General features: G+C 40.8%; 1 protein-coding gene across 1 annotated transcript; it reads left to right on the forward strand.

Annotated features, from left to right (window-relative positions):
- Window positions 1-841: 841 nt before the first annotated feature.
- On the forward strand, window positions 842-6,064 carry AGR2 (anterior gradient 2, protein disulphide isomerase family member). The gene is made up of 8 exons (XM_064675986.1): window positions 842-954; window positions 2,572-2,709; window positions 2,989-3,052; window positions 3,135-3,187; window positions 4,117-4,190; window positions 4,564-4,627; window positions 5,047-5,130; window positions 5,737-6,064. Exons 2-8 carry the CDS (start codon window positions 2,580-2,582, stop codon window positions 5,784-5,786), a joined length of 519 nt encoding a protein of 172 aa, XP_064532056.1. The 5' UTR covers window positions 842-954; window positions 2,572-2,579; the 3' UTR covers window positions 5,787-6,064.
- The last annotated feature ends 4,343 nt before the right edge of the window (window positions 6,065-10,407 follow it).

A 10,407-nucleotide genomic window follows, 5' to 3' on the forward strand; every position in this document is an offset into this window, starting at 1 on the left:
GATTTCATCTACCCAGCTGAGTAATGTTAAGTACTCACTGCCCATGAACATGTGATTTTAATCTCACTGAAATATATGAGGCATGCAGCAAGAAGAACGTACTGTAGTTTTAACATATATTGCTGAGGACAGAATCATACTGACCTGCCTGCAGAAGGAGTGTCTGAGGACAGCACAACAGTAGGAATGGCCTTCCAGGCACCCTAAAAAGTCTCATTTTCCTGAGCATTGCACTGTATTATACGTGTATCTGAAAGCTAAAATTATTGGTGTTCATGCTGTAGTTAAAAATAAATGTCTAAACAACTAATTAATCCTGGAATTTGAAATAAATACTGATTTAGACCCCTGCTTATGAACACAGCTTTTTGTTACAGCTTCCAAATACATTTTTGTGGAGATTTTTACTAACTTTCTTTTGGGTTTTATTACAATTTTTCTATGTGTCGTTACATGTGCATGTGTACACACACATCTGTATAATGTGCATAGTTAATTATCTAATTAACCTCTATAGTTCTGAGTCATCAATTTAACTTTTTCTAAGGACTAAAAGAACAGTGATCCATACTGATTTTCCAACCAATCAAAAAAAGACAAATCACTCTTCAGGCAAATCAGGAGTCTTGACTTCAGCTTACCTGGACTTGGAACTTTGCCAACAATGAAAATCACCTTTCAATAAATATCCCAAAAGTCTACCAAAACATCTCTGAGCTTTAGATACAGTATATGACAGGAAACTGTAATGTTATTTAATTATGAGATTAACTCTGAATGTTTTGGTGGGGAAAAAACTTGAAAGTTTAGCTCTTGTGAAGTAGTATTCAAATTCAAATCTTGTGGGTGGAGTTGAGTTGTCGAGGTGCATAAATAGGCAGTAGGAACAGCAGCATTCACACTGTAACCAGGAACACCTTCGCACCGTGGCAGGCGTCTGGGAGAGTAAATAAGGTAAGGCACCGCACGCTCAATGCTTCTGAAAATGCTGGGGGAGCTGTGAAGCCGTGCTACCTGGGGCTGGGGGACCTGATCAGTGGAAAGAAAAGACTGCAGCAAAGCAGACACAGTCCAGCACAGTGTGATATGAAGGAAAATGTGTAGAGAAATGTTGGCTTTGCAGGCTAAAAGAATTAGCAGAGGAGGGGTTATTTTGGAAAACTTTTCAAAAGTGCACATATTCTTCCAGAGGCAAAGCTTTTAAGGAGCAGGTTTAGTGTTCTGCTGTCCCTCTGCCTCCACAACAGCACAAAATGTGCCTGGTCTTCGATTTCCTGGTTGTCCTATACCTTTTTAGTTTTTTTTTCTTTTCAAAGAAGCATTACTTCCGCCATACAGCTCTAAGCCAAAACAACCCTTGAGGTAACCCTGACAATCCACAGAGTTTAACTTCATGCAATTTTCTTCCTTGCCAAGGAAACTTTTCTTACGGCAGGAAGGCCGTCTGATGGAAAAGTTGTATTTCAGACCCTTGAAACAGTGACTCTTTGGATATTTGAGCTCTACTGGACATCCCAGTAGCAAAGAGCATTGTATCACTAATGGAAATTCAGCTAATGTCTCCTCCTGCAGTTCCTACCCAGAAAAACACTTCTGTTTCCCTGGAGTTTAATTTTCATTGTCTGAACTTTAAAAACTGTCAGCCTGTTGGTTTTTTGGTTTTGGTTTGGTTTTTGGTTTTTTTGCATTTTTTAATTAATCTTTTGAATGTTCTGTATCACTTTTGGAGTATCTTAAAATTTCTTATTTCACCATTGTATTGGTTCTAGTTTCCAGGAGGACATGTAATGAGTAAACACAGGGTCATAAGTGCTTTACCCCTTCAGAGAAACAACCCAGCTGAAATGCTGAGGAGCTTCCCAACAGACATGTCTCAAGAGTCTGGCTCAGGAAAAGTCTTCTGCTTTGTGCTGCTTCTACCCTCAACCTCCATTTCAGTTCTCACTGTGCCACACAGCAACTTCTCCCCACTCTTTTTATTACAGATTCTGCTATTTTTAAGGATTAGATGATACTTTTAAGGGAGAAGACAGTTTCAACACCACCATTAAGCTGTGTCTGTGCTAATGTTCACTGTAAAGCCTGGCTTAACATTCTGACTTCTCATTTGAGTTGCTCCCACAGCCAAGACAAGTTAATTTTTCAGCACCTGCTGCTGGGTTACCATAGCTGGGAGATCGAGGTAGAATTATGAAATTATTAGGACTTCCAAGTACTTCTGGAATTGCCAAAACTCAGTTATTTTACTGAGCATATTCAATACATGTAAAAAGAAGAGAGATAAACTAATAAATACATACACACACATCCTAGAAGGGCCACAGCCCAATGGCATGAGCAGGGCAGTGAGAAGCAGCCGGTTCCTTCAGGGCACTTTGCTAACCAAACCTCACGTTTCCTCACCATTCCCCCAAGCCTCTGCCTGGAGCAGTTTGTTTCAGCCCTGACTCCCCCCACTGCATATTTGTGACTTGATTTACTGCCTACCTGTCCTTATCTGCTGTTTGCCTCACAGCCAGCACCAGCCTGGGAGGCACCACAGTGATGGGGAGTTTCTCTCATTTGTTCCAGAAGCAGCCATGGAGAAGAGTTACATGTCCATGTTCCTGCTGCTCGTTGCCATCTCCTGTGTTCTGGCAAAGGATGCAGGCAAGAAGGACACAAAGGAGACTACTGCTAAGCCGAAACTGCCTCAAACACTCTCCAGAGGTAAAAAACAACCAACCAAATAAAAAAAAAAAAAAAAAAGTGCAATCGTGAATGCTTCGGTTACTACGCTGTTCTAAACAAAGTAATTTTCTTGCAACTCATTTTGCAAATACCTTTTCCTAGCCCCCTCTCCTCCTTTATTCCTGATTTAAAGCCCCCTGGCAGCGGGGTTGTTCCAAGCCTCTCCCGGCAGAGGCTGGCAGGAGTCAAACCCCAGGCCACAGGCCCGGCTTATAAGGCTCTGTCTGTGTGTGTGTCCCCTCCCCTACCGTCCCACAGGCTGGGGAGACCAGCTCATCTGGACGCAGACCTATGAGGAAGCTCTCTTCCGTGCCAAGCACAGGTACCGACCCTGCCGTCCCTGTTGCGCCCAGCCCGAGCCCCCTGTGCCTCCCCTGTTCCTAACGAGGGCTCTTCTTTTCCAGCCAGAAACCCCTGATGATTATCCACCACTTGGAAGACTGCCCACACAGCCAAGGTAATCCCTTTGCACTGGGGGAAAAAAAAATAGTATTGTTTTCAGTTTCCGGATAAATGCTGTTTAAAAAAAAAAAAAAATCAGCCACCACTCTGCTTGCTTGCACAAGCATGGGGAGTGTTCTTCTGGTCGCTACCCCACACAGGTATTTCCTAATGTGCAGAAATAAAATAAAAATTTAAAGTCAGTATTACGTGATACAGAATGGATACAGAAATGAGCACAGGTCAGCAGGGTTTGACTTCTGACAAATCTGGTTTTGGTTCACGTCACAATCAGCCAAAACCAATAGCAAGACCAGGAGTAGTGAGAAACAATAATTTATTGGAAAGGACATAGTCAGTTCTCAGTATCATCAATGACTGAGACTGAATCCAGCCAGGGACTAAATCAAACCAGGCTAAAACTAAGCTCTTGCAGGATTTCTGGCAACTGGGACTGCTCTTTTCCCAGTGCCTCTGAATTCATCTGGGGGCCCTTATTCCTCCAAATTGATCCACATGGCAAGACCTTTGCATCCATTCAGAGCTCCAGTAACTCCAGAAGACTCTTTTTACAAAAAATAAAACCCTTCCAAACATTTCGGGCCGAAGCCCTACATGTTGTATTGTCAAGTGCCTTAAGAACTGCAAGAAACTGCAACAGTAGAACAAGAGGTCGGAATAGTCAAATGCTCAAGTTCAAACCTAAGTAGACAAATCTGAGAGGCAGCTGCGCTGTCTGAAGATGGGGCATTTTGTATCAATATAATTACTCTTTAATGCAGAATATAACTGAGTGGGTGGAATGAACTGGAAACCTTCATTTGCTGCAATTGTAAACTGGGAATTCTCATTTTGATTCTGCCAGTTTGCTTGAATTTCTTTTTTTGAGGACAAACAATTCCAGGGGCATATTTTTAATTTTCTTTCCCATTTCTTTCACTCTAGCCCTCAAGAAGGTTTTTGCTGAACACAAAGATATACAGAAACTGGCTGAAAAATTCATTCTCCTGAACCTTGTTGTAAGTTTTCCAGTTAAACTTCACTAAATAAAAGCGATAAAGTTGTATTTTTAATTATAGCTTCAGTTTAGGAGCTAGAGTTGGCTAGGAAAATGGCCACTGCTGAAGCATAATAGATTTAGTACTAAGTCTTTTTTCATTTGTAGCTATCATAAACTCAAAATGTGATAGAATTTAAAGTTTAACAAGAGCATGAACTGTTGTTATCAATTTGCAATTCCAGCTGTTAAAAAACTGCATCCCAGACAAATAATCTCTTAAACTGCGCAATATATTGTTTGAGCAGGATTTCACAACACAAAGTACAATGAAGGAAAAAAATATTTATGTAGCATGCTCTCCTTGACTGGGAACCTTCTCTGTTTTCTTTAAGTATGAAACCACAGACAAGAATCTTGCACCTGATGGCCAGTACGTCCCTCGGGTTTTGTTCATAGGTGAGTACCTCAAGCACCTGAGCTCAGAACAGAGCCCCTGTTGCATCACACATCTCAAATCCTCAGGCTGATTAACATGAATTTATTCCATGAGAAGTATAACGGTTCTAGTTGGTTTTGTGGATGAAACATCAAAGCAACCCCAGCCAGCTTTACAGTTCCAGCATTCCTCTCTCAATGACATGATGTCACAGTCTCTAGAATGGGTAACCCATCCCATTCCTAATAAACCCGCAAACACAATTGGAACATCAGTGACTGTGTAGAAGACTAATCTCTTGGTCGTTAGCAGAAGCAGATGTGTCTTGCAGAAACATTTAGGAAGCAAGCAGGAGTGCTAAAAGGTTGATTTTCTTTTATTTCTTTCCACTTGAAGGTTAGTCCTGTCCTCTACAACTTCTCTCATCCTATTTTTCCAGATCCTTCCCTGACTGTGAGAGCAGATATTACTGGAAGATACTCAAACCGTCTCTATGCCTACGAGCCCTCTGACATTTCATTGTGTAAGTAGTGTTCTGAAACATTCTGAAAATATTCTTAAAGCAGTCACATTTTTCATGCAACAAGGAATAATGCCAGGCATCACAGACTCTTGTAATCAGTACTTGCTGAAAGACATTTAACTAGGATTAAAATTAAACAGGATGCTAAACTTAAAATCAGTGAGGTGAAGAGAATGATGCCAGAGCCCTGGAGTCTTAAGCATCCATCTGTTTTAAAAGCAAGTATACGTCAGTAGGAACTTGCATAATTCAGCAGTGTTCGCTGCAAGTAATGTGAGGACTCACACATGAGTCCTGCCAGGCCAGGCCAGGAAATGTGGGAGCAGGGAAAGATGTTTGCTACAGCCCTCCCTCACTGCTGCACAGCTCCTGTCTTTGCCCTGTGAATGCCCATGCATTTGCATTAATAGATGTATGTTCTCACCAGTCAAAATTAAACACATGACATTCACAAATTGCTTGGAAGAGCAGGGTGCCTCAGAATCCCTGTAGCAATAGACATGTGACTAAAGGCTTTAATAATAATGACATTTTCTCCACAGCATTTGCAGTTGCTGGTAGAGTAAGTTGCAGCAAAAATAACATGCATGAATATTTCATTTCCAGTGTATTCAAATATGCAGAAGGCACTGAAGCTTCTGAAGACTGAACTGTAAGAGAAAGAAGGAAGCCCTTAAATATTAGAAAGTCTCATCTTCCATCTCTTCTCCACACATTGACACTGGTGAAGAGACTATTTAGAGTGATATTTAGTGATGTGTAGTGATGGTTTCTATACATAAACACTACAGTTTTACGTTAGCCCTTTTGTACTGGGCAGCATTTTTAAAAGCTGGAGGCTTTTAATTTAAGGCGTACAGAACAATACTGTATGACCCAACTGTAAAAATGATTTTTTTAAAAATAAATCCATTTTAAGTGTTTACATACAAAACATTGTTGTGTTGGATTTTTTTCCTTGTCTTTATCTACCATTATTAGCAAGAGTAAAATTACTGTGTTGCTTGAGACCACCGCTTGCATTTTACATTTAAGCACTTTGGAAGGAAAAGGGCTGTTGTGGGTTAATCCTGGCCAGCAGCTCAGCCCCACACAGTCACTCGCTCTCTTACTCCACTCCAGTAGGATGGGAGAGGGAAATCAGAAAGGTAAAAGTGAGAAAACTTGTGGGTTGAGATAAAGACAGTTTAATAGGTAAAGCAAAAGCTGCGTGCACAAGCAGAGCAAAACACAGGATTAATTCACTGCTTCCCATGGGCAGGCAGGTGTTCAGACATCCTCAGGAAAGCAGGGCCTCCAGCACATGAGATGGTTACTTGGGAAGACAAAAACCATCACTCCAAATATCCCCCTCCTTCCTGCTTCTTCTCCTAGTTTAATAGAGTATGGCACCATATGGTATGAAATATCCTTTTGATCAGCTGGGGTCAACTGTCTCAGCTGTGTCCCCTCCCACCTTCTCCTGCAGCCCCAGTCTACTCGCTGATAGGGCAGTGTGAGAAGCAGGGAAGACCTTGTCTCCATGTCAGTGTCAGCAATCACCTTGTGTTATCTGCACTGTTTTAGTCACAAATCCAAAGCACAGCACCATACAAGCTACTACGAAGAGAATTAACTCTATCCAGCCAAGCCCAGTAGAGGAAAGCAGCTTTTTATCTCCAGTTTCAGCAGCTAGCTAAGCTCTGTATTGCTCATTCTGCTTTATCTCCATTTATTTTCTTGTAGCACCAGCATATGTAGAGCTTTCATTATCAGCCCTTCCTTTACACTTAAGATAACGGGAAGTGCAAACCTTTCCCAGAAAAGTACTTGAGACTAGAGAATGGGGTTGTTTGCATGGAGGGTTATATTTCTTTTTTTAAAAAAACTGTCTGCATTCTGAAGTGATTTAAGATAAAACTGCTACCCTTAAAAGGTCCCTGCTTACATCAGATTTCAGTAAAGCCTTGAGATGATTAATAAAGCGATGCCATACTGAGTATGTGGTTGGTTTCATGACTGTGTTACAGCTTGTGATTGCTTATTTACAAGTCCAAAAGGGACAAAAGAGAAGTTTGAACTAAAATTAACGCTGCAGATGAACACCATGAGAGTGCACACCACCTTAAGACTTAGGCAAAAAGGAGACTTTCCATCTCCAAATATCTAAGAACTCAGCAGCAGCATGAGTGAGAAAAGCTTTACCCAGGACTGTACCTTCATTATCTTCTCAGCTCTTGGGCAATGACAGCATTCTTATCACTACTATTACCCTTACTGTCACTACCAGTCATGGTGAAAACTACAAAAGAGGAAAACACTGGGGAAGGCAGGACAGGCGAGAGAAGCAAGAATTTCAGCTCAAGGGAATATCTCAGCAAAATTAGAAGGAAGGTACTTGCTAGTATGTTTTGGCAAGCTACGTGAACCCTACCAACCAAAAAATCTCAAGTGGTACCTGCAAATTGTTCCAGACATGCAATCCAGCATTGCCTTCAGCAGTTCAGTAAGATACTCCTTTCTATTACAGCATCCAGAAGACAGAGGAAAAAGAGATGCAATGTTGGGCAGAAATACTCCATATAAGCAGCTATCGGTGACAAAGAGCAAAAAAAGTGGTCACATCACTTAGCAGAGGGACAGCACAGAGGGAGGCTGGAGCAACTGGTTATCAGAATCATCTTTACCTACTCAACCCAAAGTACACTTGCTAGAGCTCTGTATCTGACCTAAAACAAAAGCTGCCTGTGCCATCATGTTTTACAAGTTTGTTTTAATAACACTACTGAAGTAGACCATTTTCTTAAGCAGATGTACTGATCCTATGGATAACATCCAGTGAATGGATATAAGGCATAACCTACAAGGGTCTAGTAGTCTGTCTACATGCTATAGCTGCAAATATCCAATAGTTCAGCCTACAAGTACCAAGAAATTAGTTTTTGAAACTGAAATAATCTTTTTGCACTCAAGGCTGTGCTTTTGTAGTTTGCTTTTCACCTTAGCCAAACTTTTGAGAATCTTAATACATAAATGGTCAACTTAATCCTGCCTTTTTAATCCTCTCCTCTAAACACAGATTATTTAGGTTTACAGAGCCACCAAGCCAAGCTATCTATAAAAGCCTCCTTCCATGTCTTTGGAAAACCTAGGAAATCATTGCTGAAACATACAGTCAATAAGCTGAAGTACACAGGTTTTTAGAATTCCACTAGCATTCAGACATTCATTAAATAATTTGACCTAAAAATAATAATGCAATTTATTAATTCTAGCACATTCCTATTCACTTGTCAGCTATAGCTTTTAAGGTACATTTTTACAGGTATCACTTCAAGTTATGCAAGCTTTTCCTTTTGTAATAGTTACCTTCATGTGAAAGGAGGCAGATACTATACAGTAATATCAGTATGTTAGTTAAGATCTGGACTCACTTTCTCACACAGATTCAGAAGAATGAGATTTTATTATTTTACAGCCAGTTATTTTAATATGATAAAAATGTGTGTTTTGGAGGAAGTCGAGATATCTTTCTACCTTTTCCCAGAATAAAAAACTTTAAGAGAGCATTTCAACACAAGGGTCAAAAGGCATCCTAATGTATGCAAAATGAATGCTCTGAGTTAAATCACTCCAATACTTGTATACTCTGCTGCTGTAAATAGCTTCTAGAAAATCTGGTTACAATGAAGTCCAATTCTCAAGCAATATGCTAAAAATTAAGATGCCTCTCTAGAAAACAAACAGCAACAAAAAAATCTTTATATGACAAAGACTCTTTTTTCAAAGAGAAAGCAGTGAACAACAAAAACTTCAATGACAAAAGGCATCACAAATAGGTATAAGTTATTTTTTAAGTGCTCTATTTTGGCATGTCAGAACAGCACAGCATTTCTTGTATGCTCACATGTGAGTCAGACCTCCCCTGAGAGGCTACCCTCTTCCCCTCACAAAACCAAAGTCAGACTCAGTGTGTTTTATTGCCCCCCCTTCAGAATCAGGTTCAGAAAGCAAATCCACATCTCTAATGGAAATGTCAAGGTTTGTATGGGTTGTTTTTTGGGGTTTCTTAATCACAATCCTGAAGGGAGAAACTATTGTTAATATGATAGAAAAATTTTAACCAAACATATGATTCACTGATCTGTCTTTAGACCACTAAAACAAATTCACATTATGAGACATGAGAGCTTCTGAGGTGGCAGTATTTTCAGTATTTTCACACTGATGCATATTTGCATTCCAACATCATCTACCATATTTATGAAACCAGACCCACCCAAAACTAAGCACTAACAAAATAATCAGGAAAAAAGTCAAAACTGAAGCAGCAATATGGTATTATTTTAATCTTCATTAACTCTCTCCCTATGACTCTTCCTTGAATTTTTTACTGCAATGTACAAAATACACAGCCTGTCTCAACCAGGAGAATGAACTGTTCCTGAAGATAGCCACATCATCACTGTCCTCTTGACACGTACTGAGAACAGCTAATTGTTTAAAAAGGACAGTAACAGCGGGGGGTGGGAAAGCGCTGCATACACTTACTAAAGTGTAATGTAAGTCTAAAGGCTCTTAAGGTCTTTCAGCACAAGAGCTCTTACCCTGAATGTGCAAGTATGTGCTCAAGCCAGATAACAGCTGGACAGGCGCAGCAGGAACTCAGAGCAGCACCAGGAGGTGGCGCTGACCACGGATGTTGAACCAGCTACACCTGAAGAGCAGCAGTTCTAGCAAGTTCCTGACATCCCTCTGCATTCAGGTTCCGCTCTTCCCCTTCAAAACCTCAGAGATAATTCCTTCTTCAGCCTGGGAAAGTCTGAAAATTCTCTGTTGGGTACGTATTTCAATTTCTTTTTGCCTCCTCTGTAGGACAAGGAGGCCTCTCCCTAGTAAAGGGACACTATGAGAACCTACTTGTGACTGCCCTCATTGATTTCCTTTCCACCGCACTCAGGTGCTGTATTCCTTGGCAGAGGGCCTTAATAGTCTTCCCCTTTTCTTCCTGCAGAGCTGTCTATCAGGCTACAGTAGCTGCCTACCACACCAGAAGCAGCAACTAAATGAAAGTGGAGTGCAGCTCTGCAGTTCAGTGTGATTAGAAACAAAAGGAACATTATGCAACTCAGGTGCTTAGATGTCTGCTGTTTCCAGCTGATGCAACACTTCTGGGACAGCCAGGAAGAGGGACCATGCTTTCTTCCTTCACCTCAGACAACACTTACTACATGGATAACACTGTTCTAACTCGAATTCTTTTCTTTGTTATTAGAAAACAAACTACTGGAAACCATC

This window comes from Pseudopipra pipra, chromosome 1 (genome assembly GCF_036250125.1).
Source record: "Pseudopipra pipra isolate bDixPip1 chromosome 1, bDixPip1.hap1, whole genome shotgun sequence".
Classification (NCBI taxonomy): Eukaryota; Metazoa; Chordata; class Aves; order Passeriformes; family Pipridae; genus Pseudopipra; species Pseudopipra pipra.